The sequence below is a fragment of the Helicoverpa armigera genome, chromosome 12 (assembly GCF_030705265.1).
Source record: "Helicoverpa armigera isolate CAAS_96S chromosome 12, ASM3070526v1, whole genome shotgun sequence".
Classification (NCBI taxonomy): Eukaryota; Metazoa; Arthropoda; class Insecta; order Lepidoptera; family Noctuidae; genus Helicoverpa; species Helicoverpa armigera.
In genome coordinates this window covers 798,955-826,568 of record NC_087131.1, presented here as the reverse complement: position 1 = coordinate 826,568, position 27,614 = coordinate 798,955, and the positions used below count along the sequence as shown (strand labels likewise).

The following is a 27,614-nucleotide window of genomic DNA, read 5'->3' as shown; positions in this document are numbered from 1 at the left end:
ACTTTACTCTGTGGTGGTCTACTTGAGCTAGAGGTCATAATATTTTAAAAGCTCAAAATGAAGATGACGTCTTCTTTACTAAGCAAAATAAGTTTTATCATTAGTCATTCTTTGATGAATACAAATTACTTACTGAAAACTTAAAGTTATCAAACTTATTTTGATACTTTTTATGATGCAAAATAAATGAGAATACAAAATTAATACTTCAAAATTATCAAAAATCTTAGCTACCACTTTTAACTTAACTTAGTCTTCCACTTTTAACATTATCGAAGACATAATATCACTAATGACGAACGGTTCATCAATTTGACATAAGGCTACGGACAAGCAGATACGTAAAAATATGTACTACCCTTTATGACTGAATATTATGTCTACCAAAAAAAAACAACATGTTCATTCATGACATTTATAAAATTAACTTACCCAGCAATAACTCTCAAAAAGAATAATCACACCTGCAGCTTCTAAAAAGCTGAAATTTCCAGCCCGTTTTTCGTCACGTCAGCCGTGACGTCGCCGTGACAAATCCACGGACATTCGTCTAGTTGGCGGAGAGTGATCGCGGCAGCGGCGAGCGTGACACCAGAATTTGTCACGCCAAGCTTCGTGTTAGCGGGCCATTGTCCCAGAGCTGGTACTTTGAGGATATAGTGCCACGATTTTGGGTGGTAATGGTGGTAACTTCATTTTGGGAGTTTGATTTGGTGGGGGATTGGTGATTAGGGAATATCAGAACGATAGCTATACTAATATTGTAGAGCTTAGGCTCTCGCATAGACCTTGCTGGACACGACTGCTGTTTAAATGATCTTTCATAGATGTTAAAGGCAATGATTATAAACCTGAATGTTTGGTTAAACGCCCGCTACATGGCTTTTTTATTGACAAAGGAAATAAGCTACCCTTTCTTTTGGTATTGCAACTTCAGTTGCCGTTGCCAAGTTCTTTGATGCGAACTGCGCCTATCATAAATAAAACGTCACAATGAGAACTAAGAACTCCATAAAAATCATAAACAGCAACAAAAATCATTAACAAAAGCCTAGACTAAACCAATAAAAGCAGACAGTAGTATTTATTCCCCACATTCATAGTGGAACCACAACGGATTCACTTTGCCATCAAAGGGTGCAGCCGAACAAACGGCTAACCAAAAAACAAGCTTCAAACGGTTTTAATACGGCACGCGTTTATTGCGGGCGCAGGGTACTGTGGCTGTGAAAGTGGTGGGTTGTGGGATTGGTCCTGGTGAATATATTATTGGAAAGTATGAAATAAAGAAAATAGCAACTGAATAAAAAGTGACTTTGCACTGTTTGGAAGACTTGGGTTTGTGAAATTTTGAGGGGTACTATTTTTTCGTTGATTAGTTTAAAATAGTTCCATTGTCACTAAAACTATAAAATGAGCAGTGTTTTCGCCTCTCCTTTGGCATTACCATATTTTGAAACAATTAAAATCAATTTACTTAATAGCAGTTGTGACTAGACAATTTTTCTGTGTTAAGCTTACTATATGTATTTTCTCTCCTCAACAAGAGGTTAGATTTTTATAGAAAATTAATTTGCAATTTGAATCCCAAACCAACCTCAACATCCTGAAACATATTCAGGAATGACATACACCCTACCTGATGAGAGAACGTATCGCAAGGTTCATTTTGTCGGGTTCTTGCGCCCGGGGGTGACACCGTCGTTTCCGGGGGAAGCCGACAGAGGGCGCTGGCAAACACGAGCTCCATTTCCGGCGCGGAAGAGCGCCGCCGACGTCGCTTCCGGCGGCCGACTGATTGGGCCTTTATTAAAAACTGACACCTGGGGCGATTCACCAGCTTTTTGTTTTTCGAATTTCTTCTTTTTACCAACGCTTGGTTATGACAAGTGCTTTTTTAATGTTCCACGGTTTTAGTTTGTCAACGTTTCGCGATTAAATTGTGGTTGGGGTGGGGGCTGGGTTTTGTCTGTTTTGTGCATTTTCGCGTGAATAATTTTGGTTGAGATATTTTTTTGGGAAACACTTTGTAAGAAGGGAATTAATTTGTCTAGTTGTTTCTATAATATTTTTATCTAGATGAATATAGATTAGAAAGATACCTTTTATTCTATCTCAGCTTATTATTTAGGCTAGTCAAACACCCTAAAAGTATATTTTTATTTAAACTTACTAATCCGTAACTCAGCAAAAATACATCCATGAAAAATAAAGTATTTATCATAGAAAGCTAACACGTAGTCAAGAAGTAAAGAATCAGTGTAGAGTTGTACTGCAACGCTTCACGTCGAGACAAATCCGACGCCTTGTTACACGCGCACCGGATAAGCTGACAACTAGAGATGGGGGCGTGTCGATATCGATAAAATATTTTTTTGAATAATTATGTGATATTTTCAACACATGATTATTTTTGTCGAATTTTGTATCTAATTTAAAGCAGCATAATATTTAGATTGAACTTGTATAACCTGCCTGTTCGTGAATGCTGGTTTTCTTATAATATTTAAAAAAACATTTAGTATTCGTTTGTAACTTCAATGTGTAATAGTCTGTATGAGTAGGTACAAGGTTAGGCATTGAATAATTTAATACAGCAATGGGCTCTCATTAATACTTATGTCGAATTAAACCAAAACACGTTCCAAAACCTTATTACTTATCAGAAAAATAACTAAAACAAACATATCAAACAAAAGACAACTAACACTAAAATTCCCCCTACTTTATCGACATCACCATAAAAGTGAGGTAACTTGAACCCGCGCTCCCGTCTCCTCTCCGCGAACAATAAATCGAAAACATACGAAATCTGAACAATAAATTGCAGACAATATTTTCAGCAACATCGTTCCCGTAAATATCGTTGAAACTATAACTGAGTTCCTCCTGAATTAGGGGTGGCACGTTGTGAGAAGTTTTTTTTGGATAAAACTTTGTTTTGACGATAAGTAGTGGTTTTTCAGTGGAATTACAAACAGCGTTTAGCAATTAGGGGGTAAGATTAATATTAATAAAGTAACTTAGTACCTTCTTTGGTGAGATTCCAAACCTCACTAGAGTAGAAGATGATTGCTGCTAGACATGAAATTATAATCGTTATCATATTATAATTTATTCATTCATTAAGATATAATATAGGTATTGACTATATTTTTAAATATTATAACATTATTATATGGTCTGTTCAACGATTATCAAGATGATTTTACTAAACGAATATACTAATAAAAAATTTAAGTTATTAACAAAAGCCTTATTTATTTCTAAATAAGTAGTACTCAGTTTTTAAGTTTCTTCTTATTACTTAGCACAATAATTTTTAATTAAAATTAAAAACAAATAACTCTAACTCTAAAACTACACGGACCAGCCCTACCATCTATAGAGTCGTAAAAACGTATTTTATTCGGAATGGTCAATGCAGTGGCTCCCTAGTGGCCAGTTACATGTCGTTCGAATGTGCTGCCCTCTATACGATCAGTCTTTTTACGTGTCTCAACCAGTCACGTTGAGCACGTTGCCGAGTACTTTAGAGGAGAAATGTCGGACTTTTGAGCTTGTCTGAGGCTTTTAGCACCTGTAGATATTGAGACGATTGGTGTTTCATAGTTTCTTTTAGTTTTGGTGTTTAGTAATCATCTTTATTGTCTTTGTTAGCCCATGCAGATTAATCAGTGGCTGTAGATATATTTTATGCTCCAACATACTTGAGTTGCTCTACTTTTCCAATCCTTGATAGCTGCCCTGATAACATAGGACTTCCGAAAGCTGAAATACTGTCTGTGCCTGCGTAAGAATTATCTTCTTAGTAAAAAGACTAATATACTTTATCGTCTAGCTAATAACAGCTAGATGTATCTACCTTTAAAACCACACAAGCAGTACTTAACCATTTTCATCATCACAATAGCCTCTTCCAATACCTACACGGGAAACTTCCACAAAAGGAGTCGCGACATAAATCATAAACAACAAAGAATATTGCGTTAACACTTTAACAACCAATAAAATATTGTGCGATTTCAATTGAGGACCTTTCCTTCATGTCATTTTATATGTCGATAAAGACCCATCCGGAGTTTTCATCTCCCAAGAATTTGTTGTTGAACAGGACCCAAACTTGTCAAATAAGGTCACGGTGACATCGACAGCTTCAATTTTACGATCTTCGTAAATGACTGTCTCCGAAACTGGCTAAGTTTAATCGATTTGAGAATTCTTATACTTACGTTATATCTGTAGTTTCATACCCTCTTTTAAGGTCCTCGGTTTTATTGCCTTTATTTTTCTTTATCGTTTACTTGGGAATAAAATAAAATTCGTGTTAGAACTTGTGTGTAATCGTTTTATGATTGTTTGGGAATATGTTTTGTTTTATTGGTGACATGTTTTTCCAATATATTTTCTCATTTCAGAAGTATTGGAATTTTGAGACTTTTTTCCTCATTTTCTTACGTCAATCCAAAATGAAGTGTTGAAATTCAGAAGCTCTAAAAATAACATCTCATTTTACATCTGTTAGCGAATCAAATCATATCTGAATTGGCAAATATTGCGGATTCATTTATCAATGACACTTCAATGTGAATTCACCTGTCATGTTTCTAAAATAAGATTCAAAATTGCGATGACTAAGTATATTTGGAAATTCTTCATTGCTGAACTGTTAAATTGAAGTGCAAACAACATGTTTAGGCGTATTAATAAATTATCGGTCGGCAAGTTTATTTGCTCACACATTTTAGTGTACTTATGTTAATCAAAAAAGAAACTCTTTGCTAAGTTGTGCGCAAACACCGTGAGTGTCTATTTACTTAGAATTATGTACACCATAGATCACATGTAGAGGTATTGATTATGTTATTTATGTGAAGGGATTTTCTGGATTAGATAATGGAATGGGATATAAATGACCTAATAGAACCATAGTTGCTACTATAAGTATTGGAGTGCTTGAAATTCAGAACTCTTTTCCTTCAATTTCGATAGGAACGTGACTGTTAGTATATTTTATTTGGACAAACAGTTATAACCACCAAATTATCACGTTTCGTTTATATGTGTCACCTTATTAACAGGTTTGTAGGTCATTATAAATTATTATGATTATGAATCATTATAATAACTGGGCTCGATCAGATAACTCTTTTCAAGGATACAGACTGACAGGCAGCTGACAGACAATCCTTTTTGCTTTATGTCTCATCAATATGAATATTAATCAACTTCAGGTTATCTCGTATATTTTAATTCAACTGAATAATGAGTGTGAAACTTTGTATCCTCATAAAAGAGAGACATAGACTTGATTACTTCTAGACACGTCCACAATTGTTTGTCAAAATATAGCCCACAAGAAAGTAGTTCAAGTAACGCCACAAGAATTTCTATATTTACTACCAAACACTGAACAAAAGCAACAGAAATGGTAGCAGCAAACATGAAAAATTTAAACCCTTCCATAGAATTACAAAAGTGATTAGAGCGGGAGCATAAATAAATAAATATTTATTTTTCTTTGCCGACGTCAACCGACAGCGATCTTTAGCGTGGACACGTTAAAATCGCGTTTACCGACGCTTCACACACGTTCCCAGAAGGACGATCTGTCAATACAATGTTCTAAAAATCGAATTTCAAATTTGTTGGACAAACCGTTCGGCTTCGCTCGGCCTACATCGGAACGTCACGACGCAAAAGAAGCAAAACTATTGGTTGATTTAGTATTAGCTCGCTAATGTGTATTGGACGACAAAGATACCGACGCCACACAAACCCAGTATTTCGGTTTCGTGACATTTTTACTTGAATCAATATATTTTTACTATTTGTACATATTGGTGTTTCTTATATGAGTGACTTCGATAATTCTTTGAACAAATATCGCGGTGCTTTTCAATAGGGTTCGTGGAAGAATGAGTTTCGTTACTATTATTATCTAGACATGTAAACTACTTTGTGTACATAAAAATTCAAATAATTAGATTTTCATGGTAATGTTGGTGTACTAAAGTTGAGTTCTGACTTCTTATTTTTTTATGTGAGTCGTTTTGAGTTAAATTAGAACGAAACAATTCGTTTCTTGACACGCTAAGTTCCATTTTCACTCAGATAAGGGTAACACTTAAACTAAAAACGACTGTGATAAAATAGTCTTCTTATTTAATAAGTCTGAACATAAAATGAATTTTTCACGAAGAAAGGAAGGCAAACTGCAGAAATTAAAAGTTGTAGTAATCAAGTTGTAGTAATCGTTTCAGGTAGTAATTACGTATGTTAAAATGGTTTTAATGAAAGTAATTTAGCTCTGAGCTGTAAAGTACTTAGAACTGCAACATATTTTATGAAAAGGTTGGTTTTTTAGCATTTTCAAATTTTTTTGAGTATATATTTCACTGTAATTTATTTTCTGAGCAGCGATGTGTATCCGTTTATTCCTAAATTTAAATTGAAGTCCAATAAACAGAGAATACTTTGCATTTAATTTAGAAAACTAATCCCTAAAATCTCAACTATTATCGTGCCATAAAATCGAAAAAAAAAAAACATAAAACTTCAAATGCGAATCAAATAATATATTTTTTAAATAACAGAAAGCGGTCAAAGAATAAATCGGGATACTTGTCTCAAATAACACGACGTGAACTGGACCCGGGTATCGGCCGGGTAAATTGGATCGGCATCGTCGAGTCGATCGTGGGGATTATCCGGTGATCGTTACGGAGCAACGTTAACGCTCGCCGCTTCTGATTGTCTCTTTACTCTATGGGCACTGTGGGTTAATGTAATTTGGAAGTAGAAAAAAAGTTGGGAATAGGTGCAGTTACAGCTTATAGTGTTATCAGAAGTCCTTTAAAATTAAATACAAATTGTTAAAAGAAACACACAACAGCCTGGTATTATTTTTAAATACATGTATTAAAATCTTCCTAAAAAAACCTAGCAATTTTGTTTTGGTAATGTGCCCATAAGGCAGGTTGCATTGTGACGTTGAAAGGCAAAGCCAATTAAGCCAGCTTCTTGGTCACGCGAAATTGTCGATCCGCAATGTTTCCGCAATTTTCTGAGCGTTTTATTAATTTAATACAATCAGCAACAATATTTTCTTTTTACAATAAAAAACAAATGGTTTGTCCGACCCACTGTGCAGATCCCGCCCACAAGTTCAGCTGGCTATCGCAGATCTCCGCTCGTTTGTAACGACGTCTCGCGTCCGACGTAACGACTCGATCCAGCTTTTTATTTCTTTGCCCACCTGGTTTTTGCTGAGTGCCCACTGTGCACTTTAGTGACGGGGATTTTTGGCTAGTTTATTGAGGTTTTCTGCTCAATTGCTGTGTAATTTTACTGAAGGTTTAGTTGTAAAAAATGTGGAGTTTATTTTGTTCTTTGTGATCCAGAATTTAGAAAGCGTCATTTTGAAATTCGATGACAATTTAAACATCTTTTGAACTCTTAAGCCTTATGTTGTGGCAATTATTTATTAGCGTGTTTCTATTAAAGTCATCGTAAACTACTTGACAACAGTCATACATTTGACATTGAACGCAGTATAGTCTAATATCATAATATTGACCAAAAAAGTCTCACGACAAATTACCACACAATTATCAGCTTTAAATTTGGGACACGCTAATGACCACAAATCACGATAAAATTAAAATTCATTTTAGCAACACAAACAAAATCAACATATCAATAAACTTATCGTACACACAGCATTCTGTTACAGCAGTTACCTAGAAACATGCTAACAGACAGACAAATAGACCATCAAAGATGATAACTTATGGCTGTCCGACTTGAGATGCTAATAACGATTGTAACAGAATTTTAGCAGTTTCATTAACAGGTTTGGAAACATGATTTGACTTAGTTATTTTCGTAATAAATTACTGGAATTGGATGTAATTGAAAGTCAAATATATGTGTGACGTCCGTCCCACGTACTAGTTTTACATATAAGTGCTAAACTGGATGGTAACGATTTCGATACGTGAGTAATACGTTCAAGGAGGCACGTACTTATAACAAGTCATCGTCATCAAATAATATCTTACATACTCTTAATACTACACTCATACTCGTGTGGCTATCAACCCTAGAGATACAAGTAAAGAATCTTAGCTTAAAATTACCATTAAACAATATTGATGTAAAGTAAGAAAATGCCAGCTCAAATCAAATGAAAGGTAACCTTTGCCCAGAAACACTGAAATAGTCAACCATAAGAAGTTAGACATAATACAGCAAAATTTGACAACTCTGACCAAATATCAAAACTCAATTAAGATTAATTCACTTCTATTACTTTGTCACAACCAATGCTTCACACATTATCATAGCCAACGACCACACAAGTGAAATCAGAATTTCAAAAGCTCTCAACAGCTCTTGTAAATAACACACGGCCGCTAATACCACCAAATTGATATAACTATCGTTGGTATGGAATATCAAACAAAGTGGGCACGAGTGGAAATAGTTCCGTAATAACGATAATTGATTTGGCCAATTTTCGAAACGTGTGTTTTATTTGAGCAAACAGAAGGAAGAATGTAGCTGAAGTACTTAGTGATTTAAGTTCTGTTTGTGTTGGTGAAGGGAATATAGGAAGAGTGAATGATGATAATGATTTTACAGTTACAGAAGCGCCGCAAAATGTTTAAGTGATGGTCGGTGTTAAAGATGAAAGTGAGATTGTAGATGTTCATAATACATAATATGTCATGATGAGGTAGCTCTGCAATTAAGTAGAGATTGATAATTTTCGAAATAATGAAGTAAGGATAAAATTAAAATAGGCCCGAACTTTGAACTCAATGGCGTGTCTTAGGGGATGCCTAAATCTACTATGCTGATTTGGGCTGATGAGATAGTTTTTTTTTTATACAAAATTACTTGTAGTTTGATACCTATCACCATAATACATAATGGTTTATAACCAGAGATACGAGCTTTAAAACGAAATGCCATAATAATTGAGTAGCCTTAAAACGAATAAAATGAAACCTGAATCTGGAGTAAATGCAAGCGTTTTATGAGTCAATTTATTTGAAGTAAACGTTTCCACGGCGCCTCTGTTCTCAGTAAGATTTACGCGGCTTTTAACTTGACGTTAGTCGAGATTATCGGTCCAAGGGCTCTTGTTGACCTTGCCTGAACTTAGCCCATAATTACACTTTATACAGTTCAGATTAACACTGCTTTAAGATTTATGTATTCAATGGCTATTAAGTTTGTGATGTTAAAGGTAAAACGTTCTAGATATGATATCAAAGTAATCTGTCATTTTGAATGATAAGTTTAGAATAAAGAGCTTATAGCGATGATTTTATATTTTGCATCTACTAGCGTTTAATAAATTGAAAATAAACTTCTGATAGTTTAACCGCATCAGTCGATCTAAATCTAAATACGGCCATCAATCAACCCCTTACTGTTTCACTTATCCGAGCTGTCTACACGTAAGAGAAATTCGTTCACCGTTTACAAAACCCGAAAGAAATCAAGCGATCGATCAATTAAAGTAAAACAACTTATCATTCCGACCGAAAAAGAACCACGAATCCATTATACAAGGGCATTAACAAACAAATGTTCACACTTAACCTTTCTTTCTGGCTTGCGATATACATCTCTCGACGAAGCCTCATTATTACTGACCAGCAAACTTACTGATGCATTCATTTCATTTCTTGCTACATCCACATAAAGTTCAATTTGACTTGGTTCGTTAGTAAATGGATCGTAGCCGAGGTTCTTAACACAAGGGGGGTATCTCAGGTGTCGTGGAAAACTTAATTTATGTTAAACTCGTCTGCGCCGCGATTATTTAACTGGCGGCGATGGAACGATAAGGAAGATTAATTGGGCTGGGCGTCGGATAAAAAATGCGAGGACAAGCAACCCGTGTGGTTCCGTCCGCCGAAATAACGATACGAACAAAGGCGGTTCTGGGAGGTTTATTTATGGAAACGAGTCGTACAAGACGAAGACTCTCATTTAAGCTGTATAAATTGGGTAATGGCGACTACTTATTACGAAGAAATCTTTTCAATTTTGATTCTTATATGTTAATATTTCGGCGATAAAATCATCGGCGTAGTTTGTTGTACATTATCTCAGGTCACTATCACTCAATGAAACGCAGTATTTGATCACTTAAAACTATAATTTGTGTCATCCACACAGTTATGATTGGAAGACCTTTATCCATGACCTACAACAATAAGTGGTTCATTGATCTTAAATTACATCAACAACTGATAAGTTTATTTTGACTTAATTAAAGAGCAGATAACAATTTCTTCAATTGATTATTTAGTATGGTTCTTACTTTCATCAATACTGCAGTTAAAAAGGTGGTGAAATATTTATTGTTATTGAAAGCTGTGATTATAAACCAAAAAAAAATATAATGAGTTATTCAATTTCAATACAAATTAATAAATGTCTTTAAGAATAAATCCTCATAATATTAAACATAATGTAATTGGTGATTCAATCAAAATAACAATGGAAAGAGGAAGAAGTTCTAGCAGTTCTGAAAACTTATTGGACGATTTTGAAGATGATTATGTGGTCAAATCCATTGGTGCATTTGGTGTGTGGCAAGCTACAGTATGTGTCATAGCAGCTTTAGTAAGATCAGCTGCAATATGGAACATGCTATCAATCATTTTCCTGACTCCAGCTACACAATTCGTATGTGTCAAATTTGAAGATAATGCAACAGTGTTAGCTCAAAACTCAACATGCTACAATAACTGTGTGGAATATATGTATTATGAAGAGGTATTAGAAAAGACTTTGGTATCAGAATTTGGACTGATTTGTGATAATGCTTGGAAGGCTAGTTTTACGCAATCGATGTTAATGTTTGGATTTTTAATAGGAGTGTCTCTATTTGGTTGGATTTCAGACAGGTAAAGTATGATTTGACTACATTACTGGCCTTTAATTGTTCTTACCATTATGCTTACTATATTAAGCCATTGTTTTTCAGATTCGGTCGCCGCATTGGTTTGATAATTTCTTGTACTTTGAACATCACATTTATGTTAGCTGTTCCATTTGCTCAAAGATACTGGATATTTAATATCTTGAGATTGTTTATAGGAATGGCCTCTGGTGGCACAATGATTATCTCTTTAGTATTTATCATAGAAATTGTTGGGCCACAGCATAGAGAGGCTGCTGGAAGTTTAGCTATCCTGCCTGATGGATTAGCCCAAGGATTGTTATCAGTATTTGCTTACTACTCGGTGGATTGGAGAATGTTCCTTATGGAGTACGCTATAGCATCTGTTATAATTTACATGTTTATTATTTGCTTACCTGAGTCACCGAGATGGTTGATGTCTAAAGGTAATGCTGAAAAAGCTCTTGATGTCTTGACAAGAGCTGCAAAAAGGTGAGGCATACGTTTATTTAACCTAAAAGTAAACATATTCATTAATGCAGTATTGCACAATACATGTTCTGTATTTTGGTTCTAGAAACAAATTGAACACAGCACTCATTCGCGAAAATATAGCCATGGCGCTAGATGAAATGCTAATAAATGACAAAGAAATACGCAAATCTTCATACGTGGATCTGTTTAGAAATAAAACCATAGCATTCAAAACTATATCTTCAATAATTATTTGGATCTCAGCTGGAGTTTGTTATTTTGGTATTAACCAATACATAACTTTTATTGGATCCAATGTTTTCATCACTGTTATATTGCTGGGTTCCATTCAGGTGAGTCTCAAGTCTCTCTAGTTTACTAGCTTCTTCTTGGTTTATAGTTACTAATTTATTTTGTGTTTTCCTGTTTCAGATCCCAACATGTCCCTTAGCCATGATGATGAACAAAACATTTGGACGCAGAGCATCAACGGTTGCTACTCTTTCTCTCATCGGCATCACAATGACTATCCTCATGTTTGTGCCACCAGGACATACTGGCTGCACGGTCCTAGGCATCATAGGGTTCGCAGCGACCTGCACTACATTCGGAGTTCTTTGTGTCTACGTTTCTGAATTATTCCCCACTCCATTGCGGACTATGGCTTATGGTTTAAGTTCTGGTGGAGCAAAAATAGGAGCAATGGTTGCACCCTTTATAGCTACTATCAATCCTCACTGGATACCTTCGTTGATTTTTGCAGTTTTACCTTTTATTGCTTCATTGTTTGGTGTTTTATTACCTGAGACCAAAGGTAGACAATTGCAAGATATGATGTGATTTCTGTAGACCATAATTTTCTCATGAATAAACTTATCTTAAATACTTAATCTTGACTGTAAATTATCTGAGAAACTTCTAATGCGAAAATATAATTCAGATTACATTAAAAGTCTAGTACATTTCAAAATGTTACAAAGATTTATACGACTAACATGATTTATGTAAAAACGTGACCGAACATTGTGATTTAGAAATAAATCGAATTTAAGTATCACGAAAACTTAATCACGATTTGTGCAGTAAACACATTCAGTACTGACACAAGTTAGATAACGATAAAGTAAGACCACTCTGTAAAATACTGATTAGGAATCTTGCTCGTAACTTTGTCAAATGTGGAGTGCAATTTTCGTCTGTATGTCTCCAAACGAACCCTGAAATAGAACAACCTTATTTGACAAAATAATATGCTTGAGACTTTTTAGGTCTTTTTCTTAAAATGGAAGTTGTATTGAGTATTCTTAATAACAGACAAAATAATTTCTTATTTTGAGTATTTGCATGTCATCTATACCTTACCTATGTATAACTACGTACAAGAACAAGTTAAAGTTATCACACGTTACCAAGTACTACTGAACCATCTTTCACTTATTCTGCGCCACTAATGGCCGTTGACACTCATATTTAAGATAAACTGTACACAAGGTTGCATCGTAATTTGTAAATAGGTGATAAGCTAGATAACATTGGATGCGCCTCACTGAATCATGGACGTAAATAAATGCACTTGATTGTCGATATTTATTGATAGTTTATTATGCCGACGGTTTTGTAAAGGGACTGATAAGTGTGTCAATGGTTTGTGATTATTTAAATGGCGATGTCAATATGGCAATATATCAGAACTTTTTGATTATAAATTATATTTAATAGTTGCTTAAATGCATAATATGTCAAATCTGCAAATAAAAGTACTTAGTTGTTTATAATTACCATGAATATAAGGGTATCTGAGTCCACCATAAGCCTATCCTCTACAAGTGGATAAAGACATGTTCATAAAAAGCTTGTAGGTTTTTTTTTTATTTGGTTATGGTTTCTTTTGTGAGGTTTAAAAAATACCTAATAATGGTTATGAGATTTTCAATTCAACTATGCCATAAAAAATATAAACACTTCATCAAAAAAATCCCAATCCATAAAACAAACTGCACACATAGAACAACCGCAGAGACCCATTAATAATGGTGTAAATAATTCAGAAATAGCCATAATAGCCACAATTAGCCGCTGGCTGGCTTCTCCCATAAAATGATGGTGTTCGTTGCTTTATGGGGTAGAGTCACGCGATGCGCCCGTAAAGATGCGCCTGGGCATTGCAGTAATTAATTGCGCCTGATACCATATCGGGGAGAAACTGCCAGTTTATGTGGTGTTGCTAAAATTAGGGGAGTTAGGTTTAGATAGAAATATGGGTGTTTTTTTTTTTAGTGTGTGCTGTATTTTGCCATAACACAGATAAACCCTGTGAGGTTTGCGTTGTGTGGCTACATTACTATGTAAAGAAATGTGTCTTAGAAAAAAAAAAACTGTTTTCATAAAAAGTAATTGTTCCCGGTTATTATTTATCTACTTTCTTTCTTGTCTTAATTTTTCGTGATTTGTTTTTTTTTACCGTCATACGAAAAAAATGTCTAGTGCCCTCGCAAACTGCTTATCAAATAATCTTCATGCTATAACACTACATACTGCGTACAAGTAAAGATTTTTTTTAACATTAATAAAGGTTTTAAAACTGTACACCTTTGTTATCAAACGTTTGAAATGGGACAAAAATTCGGCATACATACATATTTCACATTGAAAGAAGGATCGCCGCACACGACAATAAACGACACAGCCCCGTCGCGTTATTGTAAATGCCGTTACTCGCATAAATTCTACATCAGAAACGTCGAAATATTGATAGCGAAATTGCATACTTGCGACTATTTTGTCGCAAATTCAGTCGCATGATTTTTAAGCGTGAACGGACCCGGACGGTCCCTTGGATACCAAATTACTGTTTAACTAGGTGTTGGCTATTTAATTAGCCCTTAATTATCGAAAGATTGGGTAAGGTTCCAAGGATATATTATGTAAAATCAGATTTCCAAATGAAAGTAAACACATACAAGGACTCGCTTCAATCATAGGTGAACTCAAGTTTAATATATTAATATTTCCAAAAAAAATACTAGTAGTTAGAGGCGCTTTTCTCAAGTTTCCACAGTTTCAATCTTGAGCTCCAGTGTATAGTTAGTTCAAGCCATAACTTCCCACAGCCCTACAAAAATCGCACGCGACAAAACAGTCGCCCGTCTGCCTACCAACAAGCATATCTCATCGAACAGATGAATAACGAGCGAGCTGCCAATTACACTAAAAAATGTCCATAGGCGCCAATTAAAATGATTTACATATCAATATATCGTCGCCATGTTGGTCGTTGCGAGTTTTTCTACGATATCGCGTGGCGTGGCGTGGCGTAGTTCCAGTATGAATTATTTGTTTGTACTTCTGTGAGTACAATGGTATTTATGTGATTTTATGCTTCTGTTGTTCTTCTTTTGAAAAGGAGATTAAATTGGTGATTTATTTTTGTGTGGGAGATGGGAAATGTTACGTGATTGCTTGATGCCGATTCTGTGTGAATAGCTTAATCACTACGGATAATATTAAGAAAAATCTGTAATCAGTAAGACTTCGTTTCCCAATAAGAAATAAGAAAAACTTACTACTAGGTATGTTATGTTCCTACTAAATATACTAAAATTGGTACTGAACTGAAAACTAATAGAGGTTGTTTATTTAATTTCTTGTAAGAGCAAAGTGACTAAATACTACGCAGGTACATAAGACAGCCACGAGGCATGCATCCATAAAAAATAGCAAGAAAATAAAACAAAGAAACATCAACCGACAATGTTGCATGTGACAAGTCAAATTTCAACTAATGAGTGTCATTGTTGACAAAACATCGCATGTCAAAAAGTAATATAAATTAACCGAACAATTACGTTTGTCATAACTCGCTTGCTTTAACCAATGGAAATTAAACCTTATTACTGTAAGCTAAGGTTGAGATTTCTCTGGAGCTTTTTCATGTTTTACAATCTTAAAAGGTACAGTCGTCAAATAAAATTGTATAATTAAAGGCAATGTAGATATATTATCATGATGAGGCAGGGACGATGTAATGAAACAGATTATAGCTATAGCGTTCTAATGGCAATAGACATCTGTCATATGACAATGTTAGCTCCGAGTTTTTAAATTGACATAATAGTACTTGTTTTATTGTGTTTGATAGACATTAAAGAGTAATCAAGTCTGATTGTGGAGATTAAATGCATTTGTAACATGCATTTCTGCAATTTAGAAACACATAGTATTTTTTGTTCTGTTGAATTTAATGAGCGATAAAAACTGCACTAGTAAAAAATGCAGTACAAATCTAGTTGCAGAAAAAAAATAAAAATTCTAAGTCAATAAGTTTTTCCTTCGACTGTACAACATACTTACACATCCGAGCAGTTTTATTGATACAACATTTAACACAAATCACTTGTTGATTGAACGTGCGTGCTTTACACTGGCTTGCAATTAATCGTGCGTCGCAACTTGTTTACACGAGTTTGAGTGCACGCGAGTGTACGATACACTTTACGTTCGACGTTTGACGTTTGACGTTTTTATGTCGATAATGGCCGCGTTATAGTGGCCTGCAGTGTGTTTTAATTAATACGCTATCAATCTTTTTAGGGTTCCGTACCTCAAAAGGAAAAAACGGAACCCTTATAGGATCACTTTGTTGTCCGTCTGTCTGTCTGTCTGTCTGTCTGTCTGTCTGTCTGTCTGTCTGTCAAGACCCTTTATCTCAAGAACGCGTGGACGTATCAAGCTGAAATTCACATGAAATACTCAGGTCTATTGTCCCTTTAAGCTGTGAAAATGTCAAACTTCTAAGCCAAGCCAATCAAAAGATACAGCCGATTATGTCGATATTTTCAACAAATTTTCGACACTCGCAAAGGAATCAAAACCTACAGGATACTTCCCGTAAACTCAGAGTCTTGAAATTTGGCATGAAGCATTGTCATATAATGCAAATATAGGAAAAATTACGAGAACGACAACGTACGAAATTATTTTTAGTCAGTGAAAAAATCAAACTTCTAAGTTAACGCGATCAAAAGATACAGTAGTTATACCGACACCTTAGACGAATTTCCGTCACACGCTAGGGAATCAAAACCTACAAGGTACTTCCCGTGAACTCAGAATCTTGAAATTCGGCAAGAAGCACCGTTATATAGTACAGATAAAGGAAAAATTGCGAAAATGATAAATTTGAAGTTACATAAAATATTAAAATATTATCAAATCAAATCAAATATTTTCTTCATTTCAATGGGGAATTTAAACGACCAAGTTTTGACGGATTTGAGAAAACATTTCTTTGTAGTAAAAGAGTATACTCGCCGTTTATTTCCATTGTCATCAGGTTAGGATCTGATGATGGAAATCCTGAGAAATCGAGGGCAACTATCAGAAATTGTAGGCATGCATAGGATTAAAACTTGATTCTCAGATGTATGTCTGGTGATACTATCAAACAGTGAAGGTTTAGAGCTTACCTGATGATGGAGACGTGAGAAAATCGAGAGAACTCCTCAACGGTATGTTTTAGTAACGTCGTGTTTGAGCTTATATTATTCGTATTGACGAGAACTTTTCACAAACAAAAAAAAACAACTTCTAAAAACAACAAGAAAACTGTTTATATGCATCGGTCTAGATCTCGGTGGTTAAATAAATATAGATGCATTCTCTAGACACCGACTTCTAGACCGATGCACCTATCATCTTTTTCAATTCTTGCTTTTGTTTTCTTGTTGCTTTTTTATATGTTTGAAGTTGGATTTGTTTGTAAAATGCTACAAAATAAAATAAAGCCGACTTTATAAAACAAAGAAAAGGACAGAATTACACTTTTGTCAAGGCTCTAAAAACGTAAAGCCAGCAGCCCCGAATCCTACACTCTAGCATTCGTTGTTACAATTCGACAGTTACAAGTCGTCAGGCAGTTTCGAAAAAAACCTGAAACTGGGGCTCGTTAGGTGATTAATCCCTCAAAAATAAAAGATCCCATTAGTACTGAATTCTCATCACCTATAAGCTCCAACACAAGGTTACGTTATAAATTGTAAAGAAGTTCCCATAACTATATCTGATCTTTGCTATCGATCCCACAATGGCAGTCAAACTTATCTATGTGGAAAGTCTTCGCCAATACGAATAAAATAAGCACAAACACGTGGTAGTTGCAACATACCGTTCAGGAGTTCCCTCGACTCTCTGTAGTCTCCATTATCAAATCAGCTAAAAACCTTCACTGTTTACCAGTAGCCTCAAAAATACACTCACATGTCTGGTTTTGACTCACGTGCCTACAATATTCAAGAGTTGCCCTTTTGATAAAATATTTATATTCAAAGAAACGTCATACCATTCTCCACGATTTAAAACTACTTTGATTCATGTCCGCCAGTTTTTACAAAATGGGTCATATATGCCCAATGACCTTAATTAGCTATTTTCAATCAGATTTCTGAATGATGACTACAAAATGTTGTACATAAATAACTTTAATAAAATAACTTTTACAAGGTACTGGCCTACTATTTTAGTTATATTATAAAATAAAAAATATTAACTATTTTGGTCTCACAAAATAATCATAACTATGATTGTTCTAAACTGAACGGTTGGCGCGAGACTCACTTTTTATCTATACAGGATTTGTACGGAACCCTCGGTGCGCGAGTCCGACTCGCACTTGGCCGGTTTATTTTAAATTAATGGTTAAGCGCTGCTTCTTGATGCTTAGGAAATTAGTGTAGTTCTTTGTCAAGGTTTGAAAAATTGAATTCAATTTTCCATTTCCATACGATATAGGTACTGGTGGGTCCCAGATGTCCTTTGACCGTTTTTGGCAGTCATAACGGGTAGTCAGAAGCCAGAATTTCTGATAGCCAGTCTCACCGAGAAATATCGCGTCGCAAGTAACAGGGTTGAAGAGATCAAATAGGCAGTCGCATGTAAAAGCACTGTTACTCAGTTGCATCGGAATAGGCAGAAAGCAAGTTTAACATTATCTAACCTGTTTTTTATGCTACTGCATAAACTGAAAACCTTACAGACGAAGCCACAGGCAGAAGCCAGACCTACTTATTTTGTAGGTAGGTACAGCTGTGACATTTAAAACCATACAACTAAATACCTCACAAATCACCCACATTATTCCCCGAAGCGGTCATAAATAAACTTTACGGCGTTAATTTCGAAAAACACTTTATATGTCGATTAATTATTCGCTGATTAAACACAGGCAGTCGTAAAAAGTATCGATCATGGAGAACAAAATAACTAGCGGAGGTGACATTACGGAAAATCTCCTAAGAAAGTAGCGCGCCAAAATGCGGGTGATCGGGGGAGGAGGAACGTTACTGTTTTCAAAATCAAAATCAAAATCAAAAGTCATTTATTCAAAGTAGGCTGAAAATCAGCACTTTTCGAACGTCAATACAAAAGACAGCCCCCAAAACGCCCGCCCTTCACCACTTCCTATGTGTTTTTGCTGGGAAGAAGAAGTGGTGGAACAAACTCCCCAGCAACACAATTCTGTCTGTATGGTTTGAAGAACCGTATACAAATATTTAAATATCACTATACAACATTGTGTACATAAATTTGTATATAAAATCAATTCAAATAGTTAATCATGTTGGCTAGTACACACCTTACCCATACCTATTACTCAAGCAGTTACAAAAATGTTTTCGCCTTATACGCCTTCTTTAGACCCGAGCATTTTTTGTAATAACAAAAATCATTGATAGATGTCTCAAAGAACCCTACCGCCTCGTTAGTTCACTCGTAACTGATCGTTTGATAATGCTCTCCATACCTATTTGACCTGAAAGGCCTGACCTACCTGTATTATGGCATCTCTGCTGATGTTTCTCTACTCCGTGGTATCGATATAATGACATTGTCATTAACATATGTGATTCGAACAGCTTGGAATGACATTATTAGCGATCACATGTGTATGGTAATGTCTGAAGTTTGCTTTGCCTCCTACGGTTAGTTGTTTTTTGGAGATGGATAGCGTCGGATCTGAATTTGTGTGACTCCTTTCTTTTCTTGGATATATTTTCTTATATTTTTCGTAACATAAATAAATAAATACGTCGTGGTGGCCTAGTGGGCAAAGAACCAACCTCTCAAGTATGAGGGCGCGGGTTCGATTCCAGGTCAGGCAAGTACCAATGCAACTTTTCTAAGTTTGTATGTACTTTCTAAGTATATCTTAGACACCAATGACTGCATGTGTTTCGGATGGCACGTTAAACTGTAGGTCCCGGCTGTCATTGAACATCCTTGGCAGTCGTTACGGGTTGTCAGAAGCCAGTAAGTCTGACACCAGTCTAACCAAGGGGTATTGGGTTGCCCGGGTAACTGGGTTGAGGAGGTCAGGCAGGGCAGTCGCTTCTTGTAAAGCACTGGTACTCAGCTACGTCCGGTTAGACTGGAAGCCGACCCCAACATAGTTGGGAAAAAAGGCTCGGAAGATATAGATATAGATAAATAAATAAATACGAAAAAAAAAACTGTTTTTGCTATCTTCATAGCTTCTTTAATCTCTACTTTTGATAATGTTGATCGTGATCCTGATCCTGCTTATGTCTTTTGTTATACTTAAATCCAAGTTCTTTTTATGGTTTATTTTAAATGAAAAACGTGTTTAGTTCATGGTAATCTGTCCACCATAACATACCTACTATAGTCACTTGACTGCACATAAATACTAGTTATATGTAATTGAGTTTCTTTCACAAAAATAACACACAAGAGCCACTTGTGATAATACAAAAATAATACAAAAATTAATACAAAAATATGACAAATACACACTTATTCACATGACCCGTAGTCGTCCCACTTCCATCCGCATAATGTTAACATAAATAACATTGGCGAAATCGATTGCTAATTAAAACCAAACATATTTTAACGACCACCTCAATAAATTTATAACAATAATAATTTATTGGCAGTCAACTTTTTATGTCGGCTTTTGAATATTAATGGGACGTTATTTATTGGCCGCTTAACGCTTGATATAACATGTTTTTTAATATATTAATATTAAATACAGGTTTTTATTGAGTTTTCAGATTAGCCTCTGTTATTGTGGGGGATTAGCGATGGCTCTTTATACAAGGTTTGATCAATCAATTCTGAATTAAATGCGGTAGTCAAGTTACTTTTTTACTCTTTGGGATAATTCAAGAAGGTCTTCAGAGATTTGAAATAGAATTTGGGTATTAGTCACGCTTAAATTTTGTTTATTATTTTATTTGTATGTTTTCCTTTAACGTTCGTGCAACAGTAGTTGATTCTTAGAACTTAATTGCTAAGTAGCATTTTAAAGTAACAAAAAATAAATCTACCAGGCTCACTAATCCCTTATTAAAAAATTAAAATAAAAATTATTTTAAATTAAGCTGATAAATCAGAACTTTTTGAAAGTTATGTAATGTACAGGTCTGAAAACTGTTCACCAATACCTATGTATTTTTATTGAGAAGAAGTTCCGCAACAAACCCCCCATATTTATATATTAGGTTTAAAGAATCTATGTAGATATAAATATATCTTATTACTTTGACTAATATCTACGTAGCTCAAATATGTATCTAACTAAAGTGATTTACTACCTCAGATAGAACAAGATAATCAACACAAGAGGACATACAGACGTTCAACAAGTTATTCTATAATTGCCGTCTGAGGCACATTTGTTCGATAGCATCTCACTTCCTAACATTGTATGTTAATAGTTGTAGATCGTGTGATTACAAGATCGTGCATCATGTTCGAGTAAAGAGTTAATTTTGTTCCTTGATTGTTTTAGTAAATTAATTTACCCACAGAGAATTGTCCGAAGGGATTGGGATAACTTTTGACCTACTAATAAGTCAAAAACGACTACTGAAACAAAATATTTTTTTACATAATTAATAGGTGTAATAGTAAAATGATGATTCTATGGTAGGCATGGTAGGCAAAGGGTTAGATTTGCCAAAAAAGTTTTAACTGAGAAATATTTTTTTGTTTCTTCACTACGTAGGTAAGCCATCAAGCTTTGCAATACAGGAAAGATTAATGAGGCAGTTAACCCTCGATTGCCATATTCCCATAATAAAATCAAAAACATACTATTTATAATCAAGTAAATAAACCAACACATATCAATCGATATAATAAAATTATTACAACACCTATTTCGATTAATTAACATTCAAATGTGTGTCGTGTCTGTAATTAATAGGATATATGTATATGACAAAACACTTTCGTCTAACGAACTAAATGTAAATATTAATCATATAATTTATGACCGTATAAAACGCGATGATTTGATTAGGTATAATCGCATTATTCACATTAAATTTGCATATTATATGCATTCTAAAAAGGAAAAGGTGTGTTGTGGGAACGCAATAAAAACAACGGTTAGGCAATACTTTTTAATTTTTATATGATAACTAGCTGGTGCCCGCGACTTCGTCTGCGCAGGTTTAGTATTTCGAACAATATGTTTACAAATGGTAGCCTATGTGTTATTCTGATGTATAAGCTATATTATTGTAAAGTTTCATTAAAATCCATTCAGTAGTTTTTGCGTGAAAGAGTAACAAACATCCATACATCCATACATACAAACTTTCGCGTTTATAATATTAGTAGGATTAGTGTCTACAGCTTATTAGTCATCCTATGGATTTGTAATATCTTACCTAAGTTGATGATGGTGATATTAATATAAAAATAATTTAATTATTTTAAGCAGTAAACGTAAAATCCCTGTAACAACTGGGCCATATTTTTTTTGCTATCGGTCATAATTTCAAACTTATGCTGAAGCCTATTTTTAGGCATAAAACATCCACCAATGACTTTACCTTGGCTTGAAATCCACCTCTTTGACCAACAATGAAGAAAAAGCTTCATTCAAGTGTATAGAACAGCATCTCAGATTTAACTCAAATGAGATGAGCGTCAACGTGCTCTAAGACTTATGATGTACAGGAAATGTGGCAAGTCCGTTGCCTTGTTTACCTATTCTTTGGCTATTTGTACTTTGAGGTTACCTACAGTTTTGTTGCATGTTCTAAAGATAGATTTCAGATAATCTGACACCTGTCTGAGCTACAGATGTTAATTAATTGGTGATTTGTAAACGTCTATCGAAAGCCGAGTCCTTCGTAAGCAAATTATTGCGAATTGCTGGTATCCATGTCGCTCACTTAGGACAGTGTTAGTGCTACTTCAGACCAAGACCTAATTGTGTTATCGGGAATAAAGTAAAATAAATATACATTATATGACAAGTACCTACAACATAAGAATGTGTCTTATGAAAACACTACGACAAACACAAACAATAATCCATAAACCGAACCCTCAAACAACACAATTAATCTTCAACCAAAAGCAATATTTGCAACAATAATTTACATGAATAAATAACCTCGGAACACCAAAACTGATGGATGTTAAAACGAATAGTAAATTATAATGTTCCGCGAACAGGATAATGTTAATTAAACAGCTTCATTTGCGCCATTTTGTGGGCCAAGCGTTTCCAACGAGTTTAATTGCAAATGAATTATGAATATTTACCGGTGTCATTTCGATGGAGGCGGGTGGTGCAAGGTAAGGATGACAGCGGTGATGAAATGATGTTATAAGTATTGACTGTTTGACCTGTCCTTGCAGGTTAACCGCGGGAAACGGGAATTAAACCTATGTTGTAATTAAAAAATATACCACTTTTATCATGCCCAACTACAGCTAAGCAGAGGAGTCTGTCTTTATCGATAACTGCAATCTGAGTGTCTTCAAGTCAAGAGTGAATAGATTACTTTTAGGCAAGTATGCTCTAGTTGGTCTCCATAGCCTCGTCATGGCCTCTTCCGTTTTACAGCAAGGTGCATCATTTGCAGCACGATATTGGTTTACCCCCTACACATCTGTAGAGGTCAATAGCGAGCCTATAATTTATGAAAAAAAAAACAACTTATAACAACCAATCTCGCGAGATCTTCTCCTTTAGACCCCAAAGCAACAGTTGTTCCACTCACCTCGATACGCCAGATACACTGATTCAGACCGCGATTGTAAATGTCAATTAGCAACATTGATGTATGTATGTATTTGTGGCGAGATTTATTGGCGAGCACTGCTCACTGATCGGGAACCTCGTAAGAGACAATGTGCAGCTGTTTTGTATGCAGAGTTGAGATGATGTTCATTACAAGTTAAATAGGATCGAATGTAGTCATGTTTGTTCTGTTAGAAGTGATTATTTTGAGGAAACATACTTTGAGGCATAAATTCGGGGCTGAAATACCGCCATCTTTAAGACTCCAGGCTGCTTTGTGAAAGTTTCTAAAAGTCACAAAGCCATTCAGTGTCAACCTGGAATGATTCCGGGACCCCGTGTACGGCAGTCGCGGACAGAACATAGCAGTTTTGAAAATCATTTGATAGTATTACACAATCCAACATTAATTACAACCTTAAAGGACAATGCTATTCTTTGTATGGAAGTTGGGCTCAAGAGTTGCCCACAGTAACTGCATAGTGTATTATGTTCCATAGGCTTATAATAGGTCCCAGACCGAAATATTTCGAAATCTATCCCAGGAGTCCTGAGAAAAACTGGTTTGACTCTTATTCAATATTACGAAAAATATGCTTACGAACTCTTAATATTCCACTTTTATTACCTTAATTGAAATTAATTATATTAATTGACAAACACGAGGGGTTGTATACAACAACTTTTTTTTAACCAACTTCCAAAACTGGAGGAGGTTCTCAGTTCGTTTATATTCTTTTTACGCTTGTACGAGCAAAACTCCGCCGATTACCAAACGATTTAAACAATTATTTCATTTTCCAAAGGGCTTACTTCCCAAATGGTTCCTTTATCATCCGGTCCAGGGTCTGATAATGGAAACCCTAAAAAATCGGGTGCAACTCTCAAAAATTGTAGGCACATATCAAGTAAAACCTTGTCATTTGGGTAAATGACTCCAACACCACATTACAGTGGAGGTTAAGATCTGACCTGACGATGAAGGCGACAGAGAGACTAGGGAACTCCTCAACGGTATCTACTAACTACCTCGTGTTTGAGCTTATTTTATTCGTCTTGATAAGATTTTTCTAGTAGATAGCTCATAGCGCAGGAGTCTTGATCTTCTAGATTTTTTACTGCGGTAATTGCCTTTTTTTCGGGAAATCAGGGTCAGTTCTTATTAGAATCCAATACTTTTAGAACTTATTTTAAAATCACAGTAAGTAAAAAAAATAACCCATTCCAACATTTTCCACTACTGGATAGACCGCCACATACTGAGCGTTGAGATTGACAATGAGACCTAATTGGAAGAAAAGTCTTGTCAGGTTAATTTCGCGGGAGCCCTGGGACCGATTTCAAAAATATTTGGGTTTCGTATTAAGAGTGAAGTAAATAACATATTTTGACCACTCCCACTACTGGGCAAATGCCTAAGACTTTGTAAAGTGATTAGCTATGGAAAACATTTAAACCATTTTCCTCGGGACCCCAGGGTGCGATTCCAAAAATATTTTAATTTCGTTTAAGAGTGAAGTAAAGAATTTATTTTGACCACTCCCACTACTGGGCAAATGCGTAAGACTTTGTAAAGTAACTATCTAAGGAGAACATTTGAACCGGTTTTCCTCGGGACCCCTGGGACCGATTTCAAAAATATTTTAATTTCATGTTAAGAGTGAAGCAAAGAACCTACTTTGACCACTCCCACTACTGGGCAAATGCCAAAGACTTTTTTAAGTGACTATCTTAGGAGAACATTAGAACCGGTTTTTCTCGGGACCTCTGGGACCGATTTCTAAAATATTTGGATTTCGTATTAACAGTGAAGTAAAGAACCTATTCTAACCATTCCCACAACTGGGCAAATGGCTTGAGCTTTATAAAGTGACTGTTCGAGTTTGACATTAGAACCGATTTTTCTCGGGACCTCTGTTACCGATTTCCAAAATATTTGGATTTCGTGTTTACAGTGCAGTAAAGAACCTATTTCGACCACTTTCACTACTGGGCAAATGGCTCAGGCTTTGTTAAGTGACTAACTATGGAGAACATTTGAACCGGTTTTCCTCGGGACCCCTGGGACCGATTTCAAAAATATTTGCATTACGTGTTCAAAGTGCACTATGGAACCCCCTGGAACTACTCCCACTGCTGGGCAAACTTTGAGCCCACACCCTGGCATTGTCCTTTAACTTGAATGATCTCACGCCTAAAAAAAATTACTCAAATACCAATTAAAATCCAATTACCCATCCAACACGGCAAGAGTCCATCAATAACAATGTAACTAAATCAATTACCCACATTCAAGTAGACTTTATACATAATGTATGTATGTAAAAAAACTTCTGACAAAATGAATGTTCGCACATCGAGTGCCTTCGCAAGAAATATGTAATTACATACTTAATAATGTGTAATATGTATGTATTAATGATTTATACATGGACTGAATGGATAAAAACGTGATAGGAACATATATAGGTGGAAAAAAATTGATGGCTGCGCAAGAGTGGGTGTATTGTGTGACCGATGCGAGAGTCTGTTTGTTACTTTGTAATGGAATTATATTGTCAAACGGTTTTTGTTGTGTAATGGAACGAGAATCGCTATTGACACTGTGATGAAAACCAAGACAGCGATGGCTCATGAAAAAATTTAATGGCTGAAAATAATTATATCCACTAGCTTTCCTGCTTTATCTGCAACCCCGTTTATGACGATTGAAAAAACAACTTATGATTTAGGCCCCCGTTTTTCTATTTCAAAAACTTGTGAATATGTTTTCACGGAAAATGTTGTGTGAAAAATTAAAAAAAAATACAGTTTCCACCAATTAAACACCTGGGTACAGTTCTCTTTCATGCGGATCTTGAAATATGTATGACTAATCTAACAGTCTTGATTATGAAATTAAGAAGGAAGTGAAACCGAATGCTAATGCTAGTGCATAATAAAATGGCTTGTGAATTCTATTGTGCGTAGTGCCGTAACGACATTACTATTATAGTAACGATGCGTAGTATTGGCGTGAATATATCAAAAGTTTGAAATCTTAATAGGAATATTTTGAAAACTAAATTAATCAAAGTGATAAGACAATAAATAAAAATACCTATCCATCAATATAATAAATTGATGAACAAGGAAATTATGGATTTACCTGATTTGTATAAGATTGTACTGCTTGGAAGAATATTACATGACTTAAAAAAATATTCTCTCGTAGGATAGGAGGATGATGATAAAAATCTAATAAAATATATTTGAATATGGTATGTAGTAAAAACCGTTGAGTTACAACATTATAAACTCAAAGAGTGACTGCAAAGAAAAATACAGACAAAGGTAGGTATTATTTTGAAACCAGAGATACCTACAATTTTATCTAGTAGCAAATCTAAAGTAACAGAACTACACGAGCCGCGAACAGTAACTCCTTATAACCACACACTCGTACACTTCGCTATATAATTATACTTTTGAGTTATTATGCTCGTTAAACCGTCTAGCAGCTGTTGCTATTATGACGTCACTCTTACTATTTTTTATATCTAAGTGACAGCTATACGTGGGCAAAAGTTCCATTCTACAACTTGGACTAAAGTTGTCTTCATCATCTTCAGATTGGTCAACTACGTTAGGATTTGCTTCTAGTGTATCGAAATCACTGTCTGCTGTATTGACAGTTTGCACAGGTAGTGGCAATCTCTAAAAGGGTTTTTAAAGTGTGACATGACTGTTTGTCAGAATTTCTGGCTTCTGATTACTCATAAAACGATGCTTAAAGATCATCTGTACAATATGAACTATTCTAGACATGAAGAGGATTTGGTATGAAAAGTGTCAATTTCTGCCACATTTTCTTGTGGATCTTCTGCAAAAGAATATTCCACACAACCACTATAAAAGTATGAAAAAATAAATTGGTTATCCAATACAAAATTATATGGGTTAACAATATAAGGATAAATTAATTGGGCCAAGACTCCGAGACAAGTTAGAACGAATTATTTGACACATGTACGGCAAGTAATAATGGGGAGTCAATTGATATGGCTTATAAATCTATTGTGGTTATTATTTAAATTGATATTATGTAGTAGGATGGTGTGTAATTTACGACAGATGGACGTGAGAAGGTGAAATTAGAGTATTCTGAAA

The 27,614-nt window shown here is 35.1% G+C and overlaps 1 protein-coding gene across 1 annotated transcript; it reads left to right on the top strand.

The window, feature by feature from the left end:
* The first annotated feature begins 10,336 nt into the window (after nt 1-10,336).
* On the top strand, nt 10,337-12,291 carry LOC110379329 (solute carrier family 22 member 13). The gene is made up of 4 exons (XM_064037351.1): nt 10,337-10,931; nt 11,012-11,419; nt 11,505-11,754; nt 11,834-12,291. The coding sequence occupies exons 1-4, from the start codon at nt 10,456-10,458 to the stop codon at nt 12,239-12,241; spliced, it is 1,542 nt and encodes a 513-aa protein (XP_063893421.1). The 5' UTR covers nt 10,337-10,455; the 3' UTR covers nt 12,242-12,291.
* Nucleotides 12,292-27,614: the final 15,323 nt, after the last annotated feature.